The sequence below is a fragment of the Caloenas nicobarica genome, chromosome 2, assembly GCF_036013445.1.
Source record: "Caloenas nicobarica isolate bCalNic1 chromosome 2, bCalNic1.hap1, whole genome shotgun sequence".
Lineage (NCBI taxonomy): Eukaryota > Metazoa > Chordata > Aves > Columbiformes > Columbidae > Caloenas > Caloenas nicobarica.
Window position 1 is genome coordinate 150991856 of NC_088246.1, and position 25199 is coordinate 151017054.

Consider the following 25199-nt stretch of genomic DNA (forward strand, 5'->3'; position numbering starts at 1 on the left):
AGCGTTTCTTATCCAAAAGAAAAATAATTATAATGGCTTTCCATGTATCAAAAGAGAAACAAAGTCCATCTACTGTACATTCCACAAAGCATATAGAACAGGGCAGTGTATCTGGCTCATAAGTTTGGTGCTTATTTTTAAACTGATCTGTTAGTAGTTAATTAATTTCAGCACAAGGCTAATCAATCAAAGAGGAAAAAGGAACAGTTTTGCCTTGGTCTGACCCACTCTGAGCCCTCACCTTCACTCACTCTGATGCAGAGGAGGCAGAGGGAAACCACGGCTGGGGGAACGGGATCACTTCATTTGGCAGCAGCTCGGTTACTCTGGCTGATGTGCAGCTTGAACTACCACGAGGAAATTCATGAGCAGCAGAGGCACAGGATTGTCGGAGGCTGCGGTCAGAGTTTTGAGATGAAGCACAGTCAGTACAAGGATTACAGGTCTGCCAGTGATTCGGTGGTTGAAGAGCTCCCTCTCAGCCTTGTTACTCCAGTAGTTACTGTAAGTAGCGACAGATGCCAGTAGAATGAGACTCTGCTTTTTTAAGCAAACTGAAACTAACTACAAATATACAGATGTTACTTATGATTCCCTTAATGATGCCCATACTTAAATTCAAATACCTCTTTACGATCCTGCAAACAGTCATCAGATGAGGCCTAATTATGTATATACATTTTAACACTGACAAATCCTTTTTATCTACAACTGAATAAACTCAGAGTGCTTTGAAATCTATAGGCTCACTCCTTTTGCAACAGTAGTTTTACATTATTTCAAAATATTACAGAACATTTGTATACAAGCATATTTTAATTTGCTTCCCTGCTTCTCCTTCCTGAATTCATTCATCACAAAACAAAGCCACCACTGTCCTTTGTCTAATTATCCTGTGACTTTTATTGGATTTTTAGCCAGGAATTCACTCAATAAAACAAACAGTCCCCAAAAAGCAAACAAACTGCAACCGAGGGAAAAAAAAGGGACTCCCTGTCAGCACTGGTAGTTCATCAAAACACTGGATACACACTCCTGACCAGCAGGAGATAAGACCGGAGGCCAACGCATTGTGATTAAAGATTAGTACATCAAGCCCTGACCGATGACAAAGTGAGAAGAGCCCCATGCTACCAGCAGTACTAACGGCACCGTGCTGTGCCCTGGCATCACTTACACAGCACATCCTGCCCATACTGCTGAATTTGTGTGCCTCTGCAACCAGGTGAACTGTTCCTCTTTTACACCATGGAGCAGGAGGGGGACAGAGCAGAAAATCAGCAAGTATTGCTGCTGTGCCATCCATCTGCCAGTTTCCCTGGGCAATTCTGTCTTAAACAACCAGTGCCACTAACTCAACCCTCATCTACAAGAATGATATGCTCCAGTTCACACCTCCCAGACTTTCCCATTCCCTGCTGGGGACAAACCATGCAACTCATTTTTCCTGCTGGCTGACCTAGGCCAAAAGCAGTAAATTGACATCTCACAACATTTTCCAACTTGGTAACTTTGCTCTGCTCTGTGACATCCCTCCCTACCTACCCAGTCTCAAGCATCAAGTGAGTTCAGGATCCTCCTCTCTGCTGAGATTTGCATTTTTCCCTTTGCTGCACTCTCACACATCTAAGAGGAATTTCTCAGTGTCAATGAAAGGAGAACTGTCCCTTTGCATGTTATACTATACTGCTAGATAACTGTAGTGCCACCAGGTCGAACAAATTAAGTCTTGGCATCCAACTAAGCCCCACACAGCCACTCTCTCACTCCTCCCTCAGTGGGATGGGGGAGACACTCGGAAGGGTGAAAGTGAGAAAATTCATGGGTTGAGATAAAGACAGTTTAATAGGTAGGATTCCACACAGCAAAAGAAGTTTTTGAGAAAGGGAAGAGAAAATAATAGTCATAATAATGATAAAAGAAGATACAAAACAAGTGGTTCACAATGCAATTGCTCACCACCTGCTGACAGATGTCCAGCCCGTTCCTGAGCAGCAATCACAGCTCCCCAGCCAACTCCCCCCGGTTTATATACTGAGCATGACGTTGCATGGTATGGAATATCCCTTTGGCCAGCTTGGGTCAGCTGTCCTGGTTGTGTCCCCTCCCAGCTGCTTGTGCATCCCCCCGCTGGCAGAGCCCTTGACTTAGTGTAAGTACTACTTAGTAACAAACAAGACATCGGTGTTACCAACATTATTGTCATACTAAATCCAAAACACTGCACTATACCAGCTACTAGGAAGAAAATTAACTCTCTCCCAGTCAAGACCAGGACGAATCCTTCGGCCATATTTGCAGACCACCCTTGTGCACACTGCAACACGAGACATGACATTAGCAGAGCTACATCCACTTCTGGAGGTGCTTCCAATAACACACTCAGATAAGGTGTTAAGGGCCATGAATTCTTATAATGACACTGGCGACCAGTGACAGAACCTGAGGGAATGGCAGGACGATGTGCCAGGGGAGGTTTCGGTTGGATGTTAGGAAAAGGTTCTTCACGCAGAGGGTGCTGGAGCACTGGAACAGGCTCCCCAGGGAGGTGTCCCGCCCCAAGCCTGACAGTGTTCAAGAAGAGACTGGACAAGGCCCTCAGACACATGGTGTGAACTGTTGGGTTGTCATATGCAGGGACAGGAGTTGGACTCGATGATCCTTGTGGGTCCCTTCCAACTCAGGACATTCTATGATTCTGTGATTACTTTGACCTATTCCTCTAGTATCCTTAAAAAGTTTCAGCTCTTCCAGAAGCGTCATGCCATACATCACAAAAGGCAGTCTGAATCTTGCTACATAGGACTGTTGTATAAGCAATTTTCACATGCAGTATGATGTATGTCTATGTATTTTTCAAAATATTAATCTTTTCTCATCTCTAAAGCTTATATATGATGGTTAATAGCTGACTACAGATTTTAACAATTTAATACATTTTTCTAATGGTTGGTCACTTATGCAAAGGGGTGAATTACAGCACTTAGAACCAGATATTTTAATTTCTATATATATTAAACATATGCACATATTACATCACCATACTTGGAATTTAAATCATCAATTATTTTCATAATCTAAAATGATAGCAACAGGTTTTGTATTTCTGTGACAATACCAGCTTTACATTAGGCTGCCACAAGCATAAGAACATGAAGGGGAAAGAGTCTGGACTTTACGTAACTGCTATTTAAGAGAAGATTTTAGTCCTTTTTGTTGTATAGACAGACCTTCCTACGTACACTGAATCAATATACTTCTGTCTACTTGTTGAATCTGATGGACTTGAAGCAGCATCATTAGTTTACCCTGTAACATGCCAAGATGCAATTAGTTACATAAAATTACTATTAAAAAGCAGTCCAACATAAACATGCGCCTTTGCCATGGAAACTTGAAAATGCAATCCTGCTACTAATCTCTTAAAGAATCTAGATTTTTAAAGATTCAAACAGTATATGAATCAGTATATACAGAATCCCACATGGCATTGTAGCGCATCCTGCCCAAACACAGTAAAAATAATTAAAAGAGCTACTTTGATTTAAACGATTAGGAATCAGAAAAAAGTACTGCTATGGCAGTTGTTTAGTGTTAATATGTGTATCTAACAGTGAAATTTAGACTTTATTGTGAAAACCTACTAAAATTCAAGAAAATCAGTGTTAAAAGGAATGTGCAGGTTAAAATGAATGGTATTTACAAGCAAGAAAAAATGACTGCACATGGTACGTAATCAATAAAATCCAGTGCTGCCGGAGTTCACACAGATGAATTGCATGGCTGGATAATAAAACTGGAAATGTTTATGAGGAAGTGCTATTTGTGCTTCCTTTGTATAAAGATAATCACTTTTCTTGTTCCAAATCATACGCTGATCAACCCAGTTCTCCACCCACTCAGATTTCTCCCTCTGCAGGGCAGTCTCAACAGATTTAGGGCCAGACTGTGAAACTAATTGGACATATGGAGTCCAGAATGCATCCCCAAGAACAAACCACCTACACCTAATCATTTAGGCACAAGTCTGAATCCCATTCCCTTCCAAAACACACCCAAATCAGGACCTGTAGGCATTCAACTCCAGAGCCTGGAGCCTTTCCCTGAAGGTTCACTTTTAAAATAGGTCTAGAGGAGGAATATTCTCTCATTTGATAACTGATGGGGTAAAGCACTCAGGAAAGAGGGGCAGCCTGGCTCAGCGCCTTCCTTGGCCTAACAGGGATTCCGTGCCACATCTCCCACTTCTTAAGAGTGCAAAAGGCATCCAGCTACAAGGGGCACAGGGATGAGGAGACAGCACAACACGGAATATAAACTGTTGTTTCTTCCTCCTTTAGAAGCCATGATTTCAAAGCTAAGCGGCTATTAAAGCATTTTAGAAGCGTCCCAAACCTACTTATTTACTAGGTATGCTGGAATCATGGATGGCCTGTCCGTAGAGGAGCCAACTGCTCCCCACTTAGAGCTTGGATTAGGGAAGGGAAGACGTGCGTCTCCAGCTGAGGCATTTCTTGTCATCGCAAAAGCACAACCAAGAAACATCACACATTTGAAAATAAAGGAATATGTTAGCGTCCTAGCTGGTTCAACCTTCAGAGCAGTTGTGTAGACTTGCATGAAAACTTATTAAAATGTGATCTTTAAAATCACAGCTGTGTATGTTAAGTACCCACAAACACTGCATGGGATAACACTGGCTGAAACAGTGCTTAGTCACCCCAGGAACAGGACACCCCATCCTAAGCCACACAAGGAGAAGTAACAAGAATGCTGGATGATAGATGATGCCACATCCTTCACCTGGCAGGCATTTATACTAAAAAGCATGAGAAAATGTATTGTAAGGGGTCTGGTGAACATCCATCTTTCTAGACCCTCACCTACCTAAGACTTTTACATCAAACAGACACCTTCTATTACTTCTATGTAGTTGTGCACAGTTGAGTCAGATTGAATGAAAAGACGATGCATGTGATATGTTTTCAGTATTTTGAATGGGCAACCCAGCAGGTTCCTTAAAAAAACAAAACAAAACAAAAAAACCACAAACCCAAACAAACAAAAAAACCCCACAAAAAACCAAACAACGCTGCAACCTCGTAATTTCGAAGCCTGAAGTATCTGTAACCAGAAGGTAAATAACAACCTTTTGCGAACTGGCCTTAGGAAACACCGCCCTAACCCTGGCTGGATGTGACTCGGGACCTGCGACCGAGGAGCGCTGCACCCCAGCGCCAACACCCGGCGCTCCCGGGGAGGCCGAGACCCCCGGCCGGCCAGGGCCCGGCCCCTCGGGGCAGCGGGGGGCACGGCCGCCCCACCACCGGCACAGCGCTCGGCCGGCACAGACCGCCCGTGCCCGCCCGCCCCGCCGCGGCCTCCGCCTAGGGCGGTGAGGCGGGGCAGGTCGGGCGCCCAGCACCCCGGGGACGGCCGCCCGGGCCCGGGCGAGGCGGCGGGGCGGGCCCGGCCGCGGGGCGGGCGGGAGGAGGCGGCCGAGGCGGTGCGCACGGGCTCGCCCGCACCTGCTCCCTCCTCCGCCGCCTCCTCCTCGCCCACCTGCCCGCGGCTCGGCGGTCCGCTCCGCTCCGCGCTCGGCAGCAGCAGCAGCCACCGCAGCAACATGTTGCCCGGGGGAGCCTCGTCCATGCCGCCGCCTCCCAACCCCGCTGCCTACTTCCCCCCGCCGCGGGTCACTCTGCCCTCCGGCCTGGAGATCCTGCGCACCTACTCGGGAGCCGTCATCTTCCTGGAGATCGTGAGTGCGGGGGGGACGGGACGGGACGGGTCGGGCGGCCACCGGCCTTCCCGCGCCTTGCCCGCTGCCCTGCGCCCGCTCCTTCCCGCGGAGGCGGCGGTGCCTCTGCCCGGGGCCGGCCGAGCGCCAGCGCCGCGCCCGCCGCGCTCCTCACCTGCCATTTTGTGAGTGCGAAAGGTGCGGGCGGCCGGGGCTGCGGCGGGGGGGAGCCCCGGGCTGCCCCGCTCCGGCCCCGGGTCTGGGACGCAGCGCTGTGCCGGGCGGGACCCGGACCCGGACCCGCTCCCGCTCCCTCGGGCGTGTCCCGGCGGGTTCGCTCAGCTCGGGCCGCGCGGGCCCGCAGAGATGGGTCTCACGGGCTTGTTGAAGCTGTGGAGGCCCGTGGGCCACACAGAGCCCCTGACCCGAACACCCACCCCAGGGAGCTACCCTGTCCTGCGCCCGTGTGCGTGGTCCGGGCCCTGCGTGGGCGCCGACAAGCGCGTTTAGTTTCGTGTGTGTGAGAGACCTCGCTGGTGCTCGCAGGGCTGCGCACCTTTGAGCTACGGCTGAGTATGAGGCTCTGCAGACCCGTGGCACTAGTTAGTAGGAGAACAAACAAGCAAACAACTTGGCAGAACTCATCTGATTTTATTATGGTTTTTTTTTTTCTTGAGGGCAGAGCTGGATACTGCTTGGGTCCCAGCCTGTGAGATAGATCACAAAACTGCACCCGAGCGAAGAGCTCAGAGCACAAGTCCAGGTGCTAAATCAGGCCCTGAGTCAGTAGGGACAAAAGATTAATTAGGTTGGCCAACCTATTATACATCTGATAGCCAAGCTGAAGGGGACAGGTGTGGCATGAGGGAAATGGCACAACAGCGGGCACTGAGATGAGCAGTCTGCAGTGGATTTCTAAATTAATTTTTAAAGAACCCTACGGGGTTGCACGTTCAGAATACTGAAAACATTCCACATGTGTCAGCTTTTTATTTAACAGACACTTTCTTCTATCCTTTCTGCTTCTTCACTGCCCATCACTGTCTGGTCTCTGAGCAACACACTTGCACTTGCAGCCGTGTGAAACTAGAGAAAGTTTGATTCTTCATTGCAGTTAGGAACCCGAGAGAACAACCTGAAGGCTTATACGTAAACCCTTGAGAGTTCTGAACTGAGCTTAGCAATGCATCTTTACATATATGCTGCTGCAACATAACACGAGAGGAACCAACTAATTTTATAGCAGGCATCTTTTGAAAAGCATCTCGCATACAACCTTGATTCAAAAGGAAGTTCTCTGAATCTGAGAGCGTATGCTCTGACTTGTAGTTGTAAATCTCTAGGATTTAAACAGGGAAGTAGTAGCTTTCTTGGAAATTGATTGTAGCTGTCCCTAAACAGCAGGCTGGATTATGAAGTTAAATCTTTCCGTAAAAAATGAACATACTTCAGATAGCAATTTCAATTTTCTCTACTTATCCATTTTATGAAGAGGCAAGATTTGCAGGGAGGGATAGTACCCTTCCTTAGGCCAAGAGCTGATTAAAGCAGGCAAACCTCAGAGTACGTAAATTCTCCATCAGCCCATCATAGCACAGCATCCCCCCCCACTCATTCACTGTGATCAGCGTGCTGAAGAGAAAGTTGGCAGTGATGAATTTTTCACCAGGTTATGATAATTCTGGAAAGCTGTATGTTTTTCCAGTCGTTATAACATAATTTACAACTTGCCTTATTCTATATTCTAGTTTTCTATTTCGCTTTATTGCTTAATGTGTTCTCTTCCAGCTTTTTATTACAAAGGTATTGAAAAAGAGGATGCAGTTTCATCACTTTTCAGTATCTCATCTGATTAGGACTACAAAACTAAACCCTATGGCATTTAATCCAAATCTGATGTACATTCTTGTGATGTTAACTTTAGTATATAGAGAGAGATTTGTGTGTGTGAACCATGTTTTCACATTTCTTATATTTCCCTCAAAATGACAGTAAGGCTAAGATTTTCAGCAGCAGTACACAAGTCACCTGCATTTGTAAATCCCATTTTCAAGATTATCTTAAGAGCTTTTAAGAATTTCAGAGTGGCTTCATCTTACCACCACTTAGTGCCTATGAGTTCTGAGAACGGCACTTGGGTCCTCTAATTGCTTTTGAAGTGTTTCCTCTTGTTTCCTTAAAGTTATCTGAGGACGCATTGATGTGTGATATTAGTTCTTAAGCAAGAAGGACTGAATGAAAGTTCTCTCTCAGCTCATCATTTGTATTCCTTTCCTTGCAGCTGTTTGGAACGATAGTCTGGATTTTGGTAGCTGCTACTGGAGTTCCGCTGCCGCTGCTGCAGGGATGGGTGATGTTTGTAGCGGTCACTGCGTGGTTCCTGTCCATTGTGTTCCTCTGTGTGTTCCTCTTCGGTTATGCAAATAGAATTGCTGTCAACTGGAACCAAACGGTAAGAATTTTTTCTTTATGTAAGGATTCCCTTTGTTTTATGAGCTGAAAATAGTTTCATGAGAAGTAGTGATTCTAAGTCTTCATGTCTGGACTTCTGTTTTAGTGGAAAGTTTTTCAAAATGGAAGAATTCAAAACTAGAAAACAAAAGAGTAGGGCTACAAGGATGATGGAGGAAATACAGGACCTGTTTTGTGATGGAGACTGGAAGAGTCTGGCTGAATATAATTGTCTCCTGTGAGCACATAAAATGCAGCAATAGCAGAGAGAGGACCAGTTTAACAAGGCATGACGAGAAGTTGGTTTAAATGGCCAGAAATAATTGTGGACTGGAGATGAGAAAATATCTTCTGACTATTAGAGAAGTGGTAGTAAGACTCTGTAAATAATGGGAGTTAGAAAGATACGTCTAATATTGTAAAGGAAGTGATACGTTTGTGAAGACGTTGTGTGATGTGGTTGTCTGAGGTAGCACAGACTGGACTAAAGCACCCAGGAACTTTCCTCCAGTTCTGAGAGAGTCTTCTGCTGACTTTCGATGTCAGTTCCTTAAAGCTAGGGCAGCATTGGCAAGTGGCTGTTGGTCCTTAGGTAGTCAAAGACTGCATAGCCTGCGGTCTGATATAGCTTAACTTCTTCTTAGGAGACTTAACGTTTATATTTCTTAGAGGAAGCCTGGTGAGACTACAGATATCGTTATACTCTGCTCAGCTTTTCTTCATTGTGAAGACAAGACTTGATTCTTGCTGTAATGGGGTGTTATGGCTTGTGCCAGTAGTTCTCACAGACTGTACCTTCCTACTAAAAGAGGGAAGCTCGTGGCTCCAGTTTTTACCAACTGCATGGAAACCTCAGGTTGTTGACTGCTGATTTACGTACAGCTTTGTTGTCATGAACTGTTTTTTACTTTGGGTTTTTAGTGCTCAAGTACTTGAGCACAAGATGGTATCACTCTCTCTTGTTACTGGAAGTGAATAAGAGGTGGCAAAACTGTGATCAGAATGGGAATTTCCAAAGAATCTTCCAGAAGGACAAGAACTTCTAAAATACTAAAGTATGGCTGTTTGTAACTGCTGATCACCCTCTCCTTCCTCCTTTGTGACTTAGTTTTCCTATTAACACCTTCCTTGATCATAGCTGGAATTTCATGCTTCAGTATCAACATCCGTGGTTATTTATTGGTTCAAGTTATTTACAGGCAGCCCCTTGAAACAAAAGGTCTTTAAAGCAAATCATGGAGCTCCATGAATTCAGGGCTCTAACTGATAACTTCAAAACCCATCAGTGGTAATGGACTGTATTCTATTAAAACAAACTTTAGCACTTCAATAGAGAATATATACACATACAGTGTCAGCTTTCTGACACGATATAGGCAGTAATTAGGCTAATAATGAGTTACAATTACAGAGACCTTTACAGGGACTTAGGCTGCGACATCCTCACAAATTATGATGCAACAAAGCCCTTGAGCATGTACATAACTTAAGTAAATTAATAGTGTCTTGGGTTTCATTGAAACTGTTTGCCGATTTACAATCACGCATATATTTAAGAGTTGCTGGGTGAGGGCATAGCCTTTTTTAGATTGAAAAAGCTATACAAATGTTCATCTTACAGCAATCGTGTGTGTCTTATGCATTGACTACTTGATGCTGGCAGTGATTTGTTGTACTGTTCATTTTGTCCCCTTGCATATGATAAATTACTGAAAAACTTCCTATGTCAGGAAGTTGCTACATGACTTGTATAAAAGCTGCATCTGTGGAACTCTGTAACTTAATCTAAAAAGCTGTCATAACTAAGTCAACATCTTTAATAAATGCAGAGTGAATTGTTTTACCTCTACTGTGGTAGCTGAAATCCAGCGCCTTCCAGCTGTCAGCAAAAATAACCCTAGATAGATCATTTGGCAACTTTTTTCAGGTACCTAAATGGTTTGTAACTTGTTGGCACTGAGCTCCTTAGCAGCACTTCACAAGGATTTTTTACCTTCTGTCGCAAATAATTACTAGAAACACTAAAACTATTTTTATTGCTATAAAATCAGAAGGTGTGCCTGTTTGTTTTAGGTTGGTCTATATTTAGATAAACACATAGTTTTTGCTATTTCACAAATTAAATTTACAGTGGAACTCAGAAACTACAGCTCACTAGTTTGGGTCAAAAATGGGAACAGTCATGGCTTAGCTATATCGGAGTACTACAGCTTCATGTAGAGATTCATGGGCAAATGTGGTTTAAGACTCCAGAAATTTAAATGCAAGTTTGAAAAATAGCGTGGGATTCTGGCAGCCCTGCATTTAGTAATACCTTATGTCATAAGTAGCTCCATTGGTACTAATAAAGGTACTTAAAAAAATAAGATGCTACACAGTGAAAAGATGGAGGGAAATATGGACCTTATGGAGGTACATCACTGTAAATCACTGTATTAAACCAGATGGTATGACAAATACTGTCCTTTACAGCCTGACTCACAACACACTCATTTACAAAATTAGATGTGACCCAACATACCATCCAGATCTGGTAGTGTTTTACATGCACTTTGTGTGAGGTTTCAATGATTATGCAAGTGTGGAGGCAAGGGGGAGTTAGACACCATGCTAACAGTTACTAGAAAACAGAAAACCCTCTCTCATAAGAGCTTGGCTTTTTTTGGTCACAAAACCATAACCATACGAATGTGAAACCTTACTGATGCTATGTAGCTTCACTGTAATTGCTGCCAGGAGGAGGAAATTACAGGGTATGGCAGAAGAATGAAGGAAATGAAAGAGTTTGTCTTCTGACAACACCTCTCCTGTACACGGTCAGCACCGTCTTCCTCGTGGAGCTGTTCGTGCTCCTCATGAGCAGCGGTGCCGAAAGTGTACAGCTGCTACGGCTGACACAGTTGCACACTACCTATATAGCTGCCACGAATACTGCATGTCCTTGATGACCGAGGGATTTACGCAGACCTTTCAAGTTTTTGGAATCCTGTGCTATGAAACGGGTATGCCAGGCCCTGATACGGGCTCAGGTAGTTGTCACACTGAACGCGCACCTACACGCAGTCTGACACGGTGCACATAGGCGGTAGCACAGAAGATGTGTGTGTGTCTGCCAGCTGGAGCAAGCTGTCTCATGCTCGAGTAGGTCCACTGTTTGGTTTTTTTCTATGAGGCAGAGAGGTTACAGCTGAACTGGAGACTGAGGGACTGTGTCTTGTACCCAAAGCTTGAGATCTGGCAAGCCTGGAATGTAAAGGCTCCCCAGATGCCAGGGAAGGTTTAGGTTGGATGTTAGGAAAAGGTTCTTCACGCAGAGGGTGCCGAAGCACTGGAACAGGCTCCCCAGGGAGGTGTCCCGGCCCCAGCCTGACAGTGTTCAAGAAGAGACTGGACAAGGCCCTCAGACACATGGTGTGAACTGTGGGGTTGTCATTTGCAGGGACAGGAGTTGGACTCGACGATCCCTGTGGGTCCCTTCCGACTCAGGACACTCTATGATTTTACCCAGCTAGGTCAGGAAGCCACCCGCTGCCCCCTTCTCAGTTTTGTTGATGCCAGTGGGGCCTCCTGGTGATACTCCAAGAGGAAGTAATTGGTTTTTTTTAAAAAAAGGAAAAAAAAAAAACAACAGCTCAGCCAGGATGGAAAAACAGAAGTTGGGAACTGTTGCTGATGTTTTGCAGAAACTTGGATTCCCAGTAATTAGCAGTCATTAAGAAAAGCAGAACACTTTATAACCTAACCTCACATGATCAAATGCTTCTTAATTAAGAGAAGATTATTTCCTGACTTAAGTGGAATGGGAAACTGTAGTAGCAGCTTATATTGTAACTTAGCAAAACTGACTAAGGTGTGATTTAAGTGTCTTTAGGTGCTATCAAATATGGAACAACCAATAAGTTTGAAAAGTAAATTCTTTCAATAAAAAGAAAAATCTTATGTCTATGAAGAAACTTTTTTCCACTAAACAGGGAGATGCAGCACACTCTCTTATGATTTCAGACAGGCGGTAGATGTTGCACAGTAATTTCTAGTGCACACAAGTGCTGTCTGCTGTTGTGATGGACTCACACCTCGTGTGCCCTGGGATCTCTCTCTTGGCATACTGCTAGGCCATTGCACTCAAATGAATTAAAAGTGCATAAAGAATTCATTAGTGCTGGAGACTTTATAATGTGGATATCATCAAAAAGCATATGTGTACTTGTGAATAATTTTTAAAAGTATGTCTATGGATTTTGCAGATCTGCACAGGTATAGGCACAAAGGATATGGTGTAGGGACTCAGGAAACGAGTGCAGTGCAGATGTCAGCTTTGCAGATGCAACAACAGAAGATGATGTTGGAAGAATATTTTAGACATTCTGAAACTGTACTGGAACATGTCTTGGATCTTGCTGCGTGAAACACTGGACTCTGAAATACAACCTGCAAAGAGATTTAGGCACCAGAGCTGCTTTTTCATGTGCTCCAGTAATAGAATTCAGAAATGAGAGTTAGATGTTTAAACCTTGTGTTCAGCTCGCATTCACCACAGAGGAGGCAATCGCCCAGAGAAGGCCAGGAGAGAAGCATATTTAAAGTAAATCCTAACTCCTGTCCTCTCAAGTCTTGGGCGTTTTATTCCACAATATGATGAAGTACTTCTAGATTGCTGTATTTTGGGTAGAACCAAGTCAGAGAGAGTTGAGGAAATGCCTCAGTTCTTGGATTCTGATTGTATCACAAAGTAAACTTCAGCTGTGTCAAGGCTGAGGTGTTTCTGGGCGTTTACAGAAGCAAAATGTAAGTATGGAGGGGTGACTTCTGGAGCTCAGGTTGTAGCTGAGAAGGGATTTGGGAGACTGCAAGCTTGTATTGTGCTGCTTAAATTGTGATAAAGTTGGCCTGTTATGTCCTTTATTTTTTATCTAAGCCATATGAAGGTGAGAGTTCTGTAAACTCTAATAGCTTCAAAGTGATCTAAAAGGTCACCATATGTACATATAGATGAGCACATGCCTCTTAATTTGAAAGAGTGTAGGGTTTGGAGAGATGGAGAGTTGTCCTTTATCACTAATTATGTTAGTGAGTTGCTTATAATTTCAAGCAGCTGTGAAAACATGTCCAGGTTAAGCTTTCTGATGGATTTAACAGTGCTTATCTCAAGTTATTGTTATCAGTGCTTGTTTCATGTTTCAGTATTGGGTTTCATTTGCACTGAGATGAGAAGAATTAGATATGTACTGCAGCCCAGACTGATTCTGTAATTTGCTTTTCAGGATTTTCTTTTCCATGGGGCTACATTTGTCTTTTATTTTGGAGCTTTTCTACTGCAAGCAGCAACTACATCTCTGCATCACTTTCCTCGTGGATTCAATTCCACCACACAAGAGAAGATTCTAGGTGATCATGAATATAACATAAGCATAGCAGCCTCGGTATGTATTTCATGTATTTGCATCTGGGGAACAGAAGTCTGCTGTAAGCCCTTATAGCCAATCATTCAACTTGGGAACTTAACAGCAAGCTGGAATAGAAAGAGGAGCTGTGAGAGAAAGGATTGTCTTTGATAGTAGCAAATAGTGTCTCACAGTGACAAGCAAAGAATATTGGAGTAAGCTGATGCAATAAGTGCTCAGTTGCTGCTCTTCACTGCAGTGTTTTAAATATACAATCACTACTGCTTATGATTTTTAGACAAGATATTTTGTAAAAGCAATGTTGGGTATTAGAACAGTAGAAAAAGATAACTGAGCCTTCATCAAAGCATCAGGTGTGAATTTCGAGCCTGTATTCAAACTTTCAGTTGCTTTTTTGGTACAATTTAGATAGTCTTGAACATGTCATGGGGAAAGACCTTGGACTAGCTCCTTGTGAATCTCCAGATATGTACATATTACATCAGGCATAAAAGTTATCTATAAGGGCCCTGCTGTCTCTTATGTAAAGGATTAGAGTGCTTTTATTGATAGGCAAAGCTCAGACTGTTTTTTTTCTTCACTGTAGTTGCATCATCACTGAATCACTGTATCTGGTGATGTGAGTGTGCATAGCTGAGTCAGAACACATACACTAGGCTCCAGCTTTCTCCCTGGCTGGACTGCTGAGGGGCAAGTAGAGGTGTGCCAGTAGGCTTAATTTAAAGAACTGAAACTACTGCTGTTATTTTTTTTTGTACCATCCAGAGGGTCTTGCATACCTCGGGCAACTGTATATAATTATTAAGCTTCTAAAACCTTCTCTGGGTATCTGTTGTCCTTAAAACTAAATACACCATAAATTGTGCACAGTAAACACCTTCAGTTCATCTTAAGATAAAAACAGGTGAACCTAAGGTGTAAGGTTCACATTCTCTCTGCAAGAGTAGAATAAAAAGGCAAGGCCTTTTGCTTTGGCAAGCCAGTCTCTCAAGGGGTGAGGTGGGCACATCAGCCTCCAAGTCCAGCATGCTTCACCATTACCCACTCGCCAGTAACACGATCAAGCACATCTCATCCCCGTATGGCCAGTGTGGCACAAGGCATAGAATCATATAGTTTGGAAAAGACCTTTCAGATCATTGAATCCTCACACTGCCAAGTCCACCACTAAGCCATGTTGCTAAGTGCCACATCTACACGTCTTTCAAATACTTCAGCAATGGTGGCTCAACCACTTCCCTGGACAATCCTTTCAGTGAATAATTTTTTCCTAATATCCAATCTGAACCTCCCCTGGTGCAACTTGAGGCCATTTCATCTTGTCCTGTCATTTGCTACTTGGGAGAAGAGACAAACCCCCTCCACGCTACACCCTCCTTTCAGGCAGTTGCAGACAGCGATCAGGTCTCCCCTCAGCCTCCTTTTCTCCAGGCTGAACAGCCCCAGTTCCCGCAGCCGCTCCTCATCAGACTTGTGCGCCAGGCCCCTCACCAGTTTCATTGCCCTTCTCTGAACTCTCTCCAGCACCTCAATGTCTTTCCTGTAGTGAGGGGCCCAAAACTGAACACAGGATTGGAGATGTGGCCTCACCAGTGCCGAGTACAGGGCGACAGTCACTGCCCTGGTCCTGCTGGCCACACCGTTTCTGTCTCATAGCTGTATCTGAACTAAGGGAGATTTTTATACTAAGCAAGTATCTCAAATTCTACCCTTAAGTGTAGCTCTTCAATCCTTGTTTGCTGTGTTCAGATCACCCTGACTATATGGTCATTTCAGTAATTTTATCTGAAAATAGAATACTGGGGGACTCCAAGAGACACTTTCCTGTTTCCATGCTATTTTTCCTAGGGACATTTCAGTTCTTCCAACCCCTCAAATCCCTGTCAAGATAGGGGAGAAGGAGACTTTTTCATAACTTGTCTCAATATTTTTAATTAAGAGGTGCTGGGAAATGGTGAATCAGATAACTGTAGTCTTTAGTGTCTTTGAATTTTTTCCAAAAGTATATAATACAGAAAGTCAGGACATATAGAGAAAAAATTGTAATCCTTTGAAACACTTCATTAAAAGTCATGTGATCTACATGGAGAAAAATGAAAGGTTGCTAACATTTTGTCTTTTCAATTACTTTTGTGTACTGTGATTAAAAATATATATGTTCATTTTATATGGGTGATAGTTCTATGGTGTAGCATCTGTTCAAAACTTTAATTGTCAAATTAATACTTGTATGGAAAGCAGGGGGTAGGTTGTTATGACATGATCGAATTCTTATATTCTAAAAGACAGAATCCACAGTTAGCGGTGGACAATATGAGAAACCTTTTTTCAGCAGTTTAGTTTCTCATTTCTTCCTTCTGGTTTATGTTATATATTTAAGTTTGCTGTGGCATGACCTTCAGTTCAAATCGATTCAGTTTTGTTCTTATGCAATAGCAGCTTCCTGGCGTTGCTCAGGAAGGTGTTCTGATGGCTGGGTATCTGGTCTAGGAGGCCAGATTGGAAACCGGTTCTGTCTTTCTGCAAGTAGGAGCGTTCTGCTGCTGAGAGGGGTGTCCTCTTCCTTGTTTGCTGGTACAGGCATTCACTTGGAAACAAATCGGAGATTAATGTTTGATGAGTCTAGATAAGAGAACTGAAATGCATGGTGTACATACACACATGATTACTTTGTGCCGTAACTTTTGGACTGTGATCTGGCTGAAGGAAAGAAGCCAGAGAGTCGTGGTCAATGGGGCGGAGTCTGGTTGGAGGCCTGTATCTAGTGGAGTGCCTCAAGGGTCAGTTCTGGGACGAATACTATTCAATATATTCATCAATGACTTGGATGAGGGAGTAGAGTGCACTGTCAGCAAGTTTGCTGATGACACCAAGCTGGGAGGGGTGGCTGACACGCCAGAGGGCTGTGCTGCCATCCAGAGACCTGGACAGGCTGGAGAGTTGGGCAGGGAAAAATGTAATGAAATATAACAAGGGCAAGTGTAGAGTCTTGCATCTGGGCAGAACAACCCCAGGTTCCGGTATAGGTTGGGGAATGACCTATTAGAGAGCAGTGTAGGGGAAAGGGACCTGGGGGTCCTGGTGGACAGCAGGATGACCATGAGCCAGCACTGGGCCCTTGTGGCCAAGAAGGCCAATGGCACCTGGGGTGTATTAGAAGGGGGGTGGTTAGTAGGTCGAGAGAGGTTCTCCTTCCCCTCTACTCTGCCCTGGTGAGACCTCATCTGGAATATTGTGTCCAGTTCTGGGCCCCTCAGTTCAAGAAGGACGGGGAACTGCTGGAGAGAGTCCAGCGCAGGGCCACAAAGATGATTAAGGGAGTGGAGCATCTCCCTTATGAGGAAAGGCTGAGGGAGCTGGGGCTCTTTAGCTTGGAGGAGACTGAGGTGTGATCTTATTAATGTTTATAAATATATGAAGGGTGAGTGTCAGGAGGATGGAGCCAGGCTCTTCTCGGTGACAACAAATGGTAAGACGAAGGGTAATGGGTGCAAACTGGAACACAAGAGGTTCCACTTAAATATGAGAAGAAAATTCTTCTCAGTCAGGGTGACAGACACTGGAACAGGCTGCCCAGGGAGGTTGTGGAGTCTCCTTCTTGGAGACATTCAAAACTCGCCTGGACGCCTTCCTGTGTAACCTCATCTGGGTGTTCCTGCTCCGGCAGGGGGATTGGACTAGATGATCTTTTGAGGTCCCTTCCAATCCCTGACATTCTGGGATTCTGTGATAACTTACACAGACATTCTGTTTCATATTCTATTTCAATATGTCTTCTGAAGCAAGCAAGTTAAAATCAATAACATGGGGTTATAACAGAGAGGTTCATAAGAAAACTTCAGAGGATCCCAAACCTATCTTTAGCTCAAGCTTTTTGGCTGGGGGAGGTAACTTCTGAATGATTTGTGTTCTTGTATTCATTTAGAATAGAAAAAAAATGTAGAATAATATAATGTGTGATTCACTTTTTTCTTTTGTCTTCTTTTTTTTCCCTGCTTCTCCTCTAGATTTTTGCCTTTGCAACAGCAATTTGTTATGGTTGCAGCACAGCCCTGGCATTAAGGCGATGGAGGCTATAGCAGTTGAAGAGAGGTTAATTCCCGAGTGTTCCACTTCGTATCAAATTAAGTGCTATTTGTCTACTTGCTGTAATCTAATTCCAAAAAGACTTTTCTTAAAATCTGTTTTAAAGTGCTGAAATGCAAATAAGCCCTAATCAGGTTTTCCTTAACAGAAAACAAGTTTCCATCCTCCCTTTCTAGTTTTTACCTTTATCGTGTGCTCATTAGAAGCATACTCATTGTATGGTGTTAGAGAGTTCAGGGATAAGCAGGTGTGTTGTTAGCAGATAATAGAATTCTAGTGCTAAATCAGAATAGGAAGAAAATGGAAACTAAACAAACATATTAACTGCACAGGCAGCTAGAGAGCTCCCCCCTCGTTGAGTCCTGGGGTTGGGCCTGAAAGGTTTTGCAGTGAATTCCATACAAGTGGAGCCTGGAGGCTCCTTGCAGAGTCACAGGGTTTCTGTGTGCTGCTGTTTGCATGATCAGAGCCCAAGCTGACTTGGTGATACCAACTTAGTATATATATTATTGACTTTGATGTACAGAGGAAATATTTTAAAAAGCTATCCAGTTAAATCTTTTGATACTCTTTTATAACCGTGTGCAGCTGTGGTGATCTGATCCTTGAAGCTCACTGTATTCCGTAGGAGATGGAAACTATTTGGGACTTTCAATCAGTAGTTCATTACTTTTAGAAATTTAATTTAAACAGATCTATTTATACTGCAAAACAAAACAGTGCATTTGTGTTGTGTGTGTATATACATGGTATATTTTTGTTCAACAGGAATATTTGCACTGTTTTACTTCATTGGAGTACAGCTTTGTTTTTGTTACTTCAAGTGCTGCATTTGTTACTTATTATGTGAGTCAATATCATTTGAATGGAATTTTACCAAATGGTGAATAATGTATGACCTCAATTCTCTCAGTGTGTTATTTGTTGCATTCTGAACCTGCGGTGTAGTAAAGGTGTTTTTATTTGGATAGGTGCCTATGCAACATCTTATTTAAAGCAGTGGAATGCAAAGCAATCCGCCCAGTATGGAACTTGCTTTTGGCACAAATGAAGTTTAATTGAGGGTATCTTGAATATCCCAGTTGTATAATGATATGTGGTATTATAGATAGAAAATTATTTTAACAAAACTAAACTATAGCATTACACTCTGCTCCCTGACAGTCGTGCCATTTTGCAGATGGTGAAACTTTTTATAATGCTAGTAAATAATTTCTGTTCATGTGAATAGTGCCAAATTGATTGCCTGGAAGAATAAAAGCTCCTTGTCATTTGTAGAACAACTCACTCACCACACCTGGCCAGCGCACCTGAGTGCTCTGCAGAGACCAGCAGTGGCTGGGTAAGGGAAGACAGGACTTTCTCCTTTCCCAGGCCTGCTCCTTCTCCTCGAGCCAACAAGAGTGTCTGCTGGGAAGGTGGCTTTATCAAACTTGTCAGGCTCAAGGACGCCTGGGAGGCAGCCACCCACCCTCAGCAGTGCCTGCAGTCCCTGCTGACCCAGGGCAGGTTCTTGCGGGTGGCACAGCAGAGAGCAGCAGCCCTGCTGGGACCGCTCGGTCGTCCTGAATTCCTGCAGTGGGATGTTGTCATGTGTCTTGTTTTCTGAAATTTTTATCTCCCAAAGATTTTGTACTCTGGTTGATTTTTCTAATTCTTTACTTGCATTGAAACTTGTTTTGTGAATGTTTCATCTAAAGCCATATACTTTTAAAAATACTTAATATTGTATAAAGTACATTTACACTGGAGTATGTGGATTAAAGTATATAACAAAGACTTATGCTAAGTAGCATTAAAGTTACTTAATATATTTATGACAGTAGTCTGGTTATTAATTCTGTGTTTGAGTGTATCAAAAAACATACCTTGCGACTTCGGCTGACCTGATGCTAGACACAGAAAACTAAGGCTAAGATTTCTTGAGAAGGCACAATTACATTGGGGTTAACTTTGTGTAGCGGTTTGCCACGTGACAGAGCATGAATATTAGTGAGGAGAAGAGTGAGGTCAGCTACAATAACATTGAAAATGGGCGCTGAGCTTTGGTGTGATTTGTCCTTCAGCCGGGGTGTGCGCTACGAATCACAGGCGGTGCACGACACAGCTGCAGCCTGCTGGCGTGGTGGGTAAAGATCTTAACTTTTTCCCTGCTTAAACCTGGAGTTTGAATCCCACACATGACGTCGATTAAAAAGCTGTCCAAGTTTAGTCGGCATTTGTATCTAACCTCTGAATTCAAGGTGTAAAGATCATGATTGATGGGTGCTATTCAAGTCTCTTAAGCTACTTGTGGAAGTCTAGATAGCAGAGTGTGGTTAGCGTAGCATGGAAACTGTTTGTATAGTGAGGAAGGGCTAAACTTTCCCTCTTAAGCAGCAAAGACAAACAAAGGGCAGAGAAGAGATAAAGGTAAAAACTACAGTAATGAAGAACAGCTTTCATAGCTAAAAAAGAGTGAAAGAATGGAGATTTTCTGTTAGTATCCAAGGAGTTTTGCTGTATTTTTCAGGAAGATCTAAGGAAGGACACACCAGAACAAGCAGTTACATTCTTACAAACAAACAAATAAAAACAAACAAAAAAAGGGAAAGAAAAAAAAGCCAGTAGTTAATTTTGTATTACTTTATGCAGGGAGCTAAAAAGGTAGGTGTGACTCAGAAATGGTATGTGCATGCTGGAGAGTCTGTATGCAAATACTGATACAGGAATTACACATACAGGAAATACCTTGTGGTAGGTAATATAGGTGATATATGCAAGGAGATTCTAATAAATCTTGCTCTTCCCTGAACAAAAATTCCTCCAAACATATGACCTTGAAGAACACAAGCTTAGATCTTTCCAGAGAATGGAAGGTATAGGGGAGGGCATAGGGGAGATAATTTATCTGGATGAATTCATGGTGAAGGGAATGAGACCACAGAGGCCAAATAGTATTTTCATCCAACATCTCTATTTGATGTGAAGCTGTGATGCAGGAATATCTAAGATACCATGCAGGTCCCTACTCTTAGAATGAGAAAATATTTCGTGGTATTTTGGATACCACTGTGTAGTAGCTGCTGGTAAATAAGCTCACTCTAAGGCGACTTTCATACAAAGGGTGCCGAGAGAAGCGACAGTTTGTGGCTTATTGCTAAAGAGAAATGAAAATGCACATTTTGGAAAGCTAAAACGTTGTTAGAACTTACTCAGAAAGTATGCACAGCAAGTGCTTCACAGGAATCCTGGCTCTGCTTCTGTCTCGCTGAATGCCTGGAAGTAACCCGAAGTGACAGAAGTCCTGCAGTGATTAGTGATATGTACAGCATCCGTCTGCAGATTCTTGTGATTTCTCTGGCTGTGTACATCGGTTCTAACTCCTGACGTGAGTCAACTTATGCTGCTGTAAAATGCTGCCTTAAAATGCAGCGGTAACAACACAGCTGTAAAAGGGGAGAGAGGCAGAATTAGTGATCACACAGATCTGTGCCCCTCATAGAAAGCTAAAGAAAAAGCACTGAAAAACAACTAGACCAGCATCCTCTTTAACTTCTAAAACCAGATGACAACTCTGGCTCCTATTGCACTTCCTCTAGTCATTGTATTTTTGCATTTGCTTTATAACTTTAAAAAATGTTGCCATTCAACATTTGCTCATCTGAATTTGAAAAAATAATGTGAAGAGAGCTTAATACTCTGATAGCTTCTTTGTTCTATTTTTATCTATAGACCGTGAAATTGGTTTCTGAACGCCAGTGGCCTCGTGTGTTTCACACTCCATCACCAGGCTGTCCAGGTTGGACAGAAAGGCTTCCTAGGTCTTGTCTGTGGATAATGGTGAACCACGAGTTCTCAAAATGACATGCGAATAGGACATTGCTCTTTTCATTCTTACAAAAAGAAAAGCTTGAAAGTGAGAGCACGTATTTTTTAGTTGTGTTTTGTTCAAATAGTCATGAGACATGGGTGTTTGTTGAGACACGAAGAACCTGAAGAACACCAGAAGAACAAGCAAATCTGATGTTTTAAAATCAGTAAAGAGCGATGGAAAGTATTTAAATATTTTTTTTAGAAGTTGAGTTCAGCATGACTGGGTTAATTTTATTTTGATCCATTATGGTGCTTATCTAAACCCCCTTCTAACCTGAGCGCCTCAGCATTTATCCTCAAGGTGCTCCCGGAAAGAGAAGTGCTATTCTCATTTCACAAGTGGGAAACTGCGACACAGAGACACTGAGCAATTTGTTTGCCGAAGGCCTCGCATGGGCGATCCGTGGCGGAGCAGGAAAAGAAGGAAACCTGGTTTCTGCCGCGAGCGGCCCGTGTCCTGCCCAGCAGCCCTGCTGCTGCCCGCGGCGGGCAGGGAGGAGGCAGCACAGCGGGACCGAGTGTGACCTGTCCCGCTCCCGTCTCCGCCGTGGTGGTATCGTTCTGGCAAATAGTTAGACGGGGTTACAAGGCAGAGTGACTGTTTGTGAAGGATTATGAGTCAAAGGGAGGTTTGACATGCCAAACTGGCATTTCTAGATCAAACATCGTAGTTTCTGGGTGTTCCGACCTTAAATTTTGATTATCCAATTGTAAATAGGCTACATAGCGTTCCTGTTGGAGGTGTCAATCTACCTCCTGCATCTTAAGAGAGGAAGCATGTCCTTGGGAATCTGCAGGTTTCAGCTGCTTCCTCCTATACAACATATTTGAGCCCTAAATTCTTGGCGTTAGCAAAACATTGCCTGCCAGGACACGGCACCTCTCTGTTCAGAAACCTGAGCTAAGTTTTGGCAACTAACTTGTCAAGCCACCTTTCAAAGCAACACAACGACCAAGTCAGATTATGCCTAGGTGTGGTTTTTAACACCTTTCTTGCTGTGGGATTATTGCAAATATCTATAAGGATTCTGGAGATTATGGACAAAATATCCACACGCTTGATGCCCAGCACGTCCAGGGTCAGACCTCTTGTGTCTGGCTCCAGAGAGGCTCCTGTGCAAGGACTGAGTCCTGGATGGATATACGTGATTGCAGCATTACTAGTAATCTTAATTGTTGGAGATTTTAACCTCATCCAAACACCTTTTCCTGGGCATCTCAGCAAGGTGTGGCCTGTGTCACTGGGCCAGTGGTGTGGCACCGTCAACAGCAGATCGGAGCAAGCCCAGGGGGTTCCTTGCAGAGAACAGGACCGTCTGTGCTCCTCTTGCTGCAGAGCCGGGACCCAACACGGCCCCGTTGCCCCGTACAGAGGTGCTGGGGCTCCCTGGTGATCTGATCACACGCTTGGGCAGTTCTACTTGCAGTGCCCACAAATGATTGGCTTTTAATACTGCTTTGTCACAGGTGTTGTTTTAGGTTCAATAAGCTTTATGAGACAAACTAATGAGGCAAAAAGTGTTTTGTTTCTATAAATACTTTGTTGCCTCTTTTTTGTCCCACGCAAGGGCCATACCCGTTTTTCTTTTGTGATTAATTTTCAAGCAGGAAACATACTTTGGTGTAAATTAATAATGTAATTAATGATATCATAGGTCTCACTATTCCCAAATTGTGTGACCTGGATATATTTCCAGCCTCCTAGATCCGGGAGAACACCCCGGCTAGGTCACAGCTCTATGCCATGTAAGACCTCAACAAGCATCTTCTCCCTGTCTCTTCCCTGGTTTTGGAAAGAAAGCAGGGAGCCGCAGCATGATCGGGACAGGCTGGACAACCCAGAAACCAATGTGGTATATTGGGATATGATTCACTGTTCAGTAGCACTATAGGGCACAGGTGGTCTCAAGGTGGTCCCAGCAAGATAACATGCAAAGTTATGGCAAGCAGGGAAATGGAGTGGGAGGCCTACCGATTAGGAAAAGACATGAAGACCTTAGTACTTCACTACATTTGTCCCTTGTTTAAAATCTGGCTTTGAATCCATCACTTAACTCCTTAATATACCTGTTTTTCAAACTGTAAATGCCTTGGCCTGGGATCTGAAGCCCTGGGGAACCTGTAGGGCCAGCTTCGAGCCCTGGGCTGTTGGAATGAGAGAGCAAGGTGAATCATCACCAAATGCTTTAGCTCAAAATCCAGGAGCAGAGGAGAAGGGGAAGTGTTCCCCACTTCCCAGGTCCGCTCCCCAGCCTGGTACCAGCTCTTGGAGCTGAAAGAAGAGTGGGAGTAGTTCTCCTCTTCCTCTCCACTCCCTGGCTCCAGTCGCCATGGGCCCTGGGTGAGCTGGGGGACAGAAAGGAGCAGGACTTGGACAGAGGAGTCATCTAAGACATGCCTTACCTACCCACAGCAGTGAGAACTGTTCCTGGGCCAAGTCCAAGGTTCAGTCCCTGACCTACAACAGAAAGTAAATATATCAAATAATGAAATTGTCAAACAACAAGCCTGAGTCTTAGCTGGAGCAAATGTTCTTAGAAGAAGGCAGAGCTACCTCAGAGAGAATTTTCATGATAAACAAGAGGCCAAATATTTCTTTTAGTTATACAACTTCTTTTGAGGTCCAGTTGCCAGTGAGGAATTTCGCTAATAGAAGTAGGAACAGAATTTTCCCTCAGCACTAAATAGAGCTGACCTTTGAAACAAATGGTATTACGAATTACTTGGCCTTGTGTCATTTGCTGTTTCTCTTAAAGATCCTGCTGATGGGATGAATTACTGCTGGAATAGCTGCTGCCATTAAGGGAAAAATAGCTTCTGTGGCTATGACAGACTTAGAAAGTGTGAAGACTCCAAGATAAAAATCCAGCACTTGTAGAATCTCCTTAGTTCAGGGCACCTGGCTCCAGGGTTGTGCATGGTTTAGGGCTGGCAACGTTGGGCAGGGTATATGAGATGCCAACGTCACATAAAACTCCTCAGATGAAGAACTGCTGCAGTATCACCAGGGTGCAGGTTTCTTTCAGAGATCTGAGCACCTCTGCTGACTGAAAGGATATCAGGAGAAGAGATTCATGTGAATTTACTTTCTTCCCACTTACCATGATTTTTTTTTCCGTTAAAAAAGACTTCCAAAGAGAAGTTGCTTGCAGCCTGTGACTAGAAGGCAGCGATCAATGGGTACCAGCAGATGGAGCTGCTACCACAGGACGCCCTGCACCATCTGTACACTCCTGCTCCAGGGACGTCCTTTGCCAGTCATGCTTCAGAGTTCTACATGCCCTAATTTCTAAATAAGCAAAGCTCCCAGGAGTGCAATTAGGAGCACTCATTATAACTTATGTGATTCATCTGGAAGCATGGGGTTCACATTTTCATCTTTTTATTACAAACAGACATAGCAACAACTTAGCGCCGTACACTACTTCATACTTCTGTCTCTATGGTTATGTTACAAATTTCAGGACAATGACAATCCCAAGACACTAATAAAAAGCAAAGTTCCTTTTCTGAGGAGCTAAGAGGCAGCTGGAGACAATATCCTTCACTCTTCTCCATGCAGGACACAGTTGGCTTTATTGACCTCTGTAAATCATTTGTGATTGAAATCCATGGAGCTCCCCTAGATTAGAGAACTGGAAACTAGCCTTCACACCTTAAGGGGA

General features: G+C 43.7%; 1 protein-coding gene across 1 annotated transcript; it reads left to right on the forward strand.

The window, feature by feature from the left end:
- Positions 1–5585: 5585 nt before the first annotated feature.
- On the forward strand, positions 5586–19375 carry MAL2 (mal, T cell differentiation protein 2). Its single transcript, XM_065629638.1, has 4 exons — positions 5586–5761; positions 8022–8192; positions 13453–13611; positions 17601–19375. Exons 1-4 carry the CDS (start codon positions 5627–5629, stop codon positions 17670–17672), a joined length of 537 nt encoding a protein of 178 aa, XP_065485710.1. The 5' UTR covers positions 5586–5626; the 3' UTR covers positions 17673–19375.
- The last annotated feature ends 5824 nt before the right edge of the window (positions 19376–25199 follow it).

Bases quoted from the DNA above. Each gene is read 5' to 3' on its own strand.
- MAL2 (XM_065629638.1), top strand. From the start codon at position 5,627: ATGTTGCCCGGGGGAGCCTCGTCCATGCCGCCGCCTCCCAACCCCGCT. The intron at 8,193-13,452 runs GTAAGAATTTTT...TTTGCTTTTCAG, and splicing joins CTGTCAACTGGAACCAAACG to GATTTTCTTTTCCATGGGGC. The intron at 13,612-17,600 runs GTATGTATTTCA...CTTCTCCTCTAG, and splicing joins ACATAAGCATAGCAGCCTCG to ATTTTTGCCTTTGCAACAGC.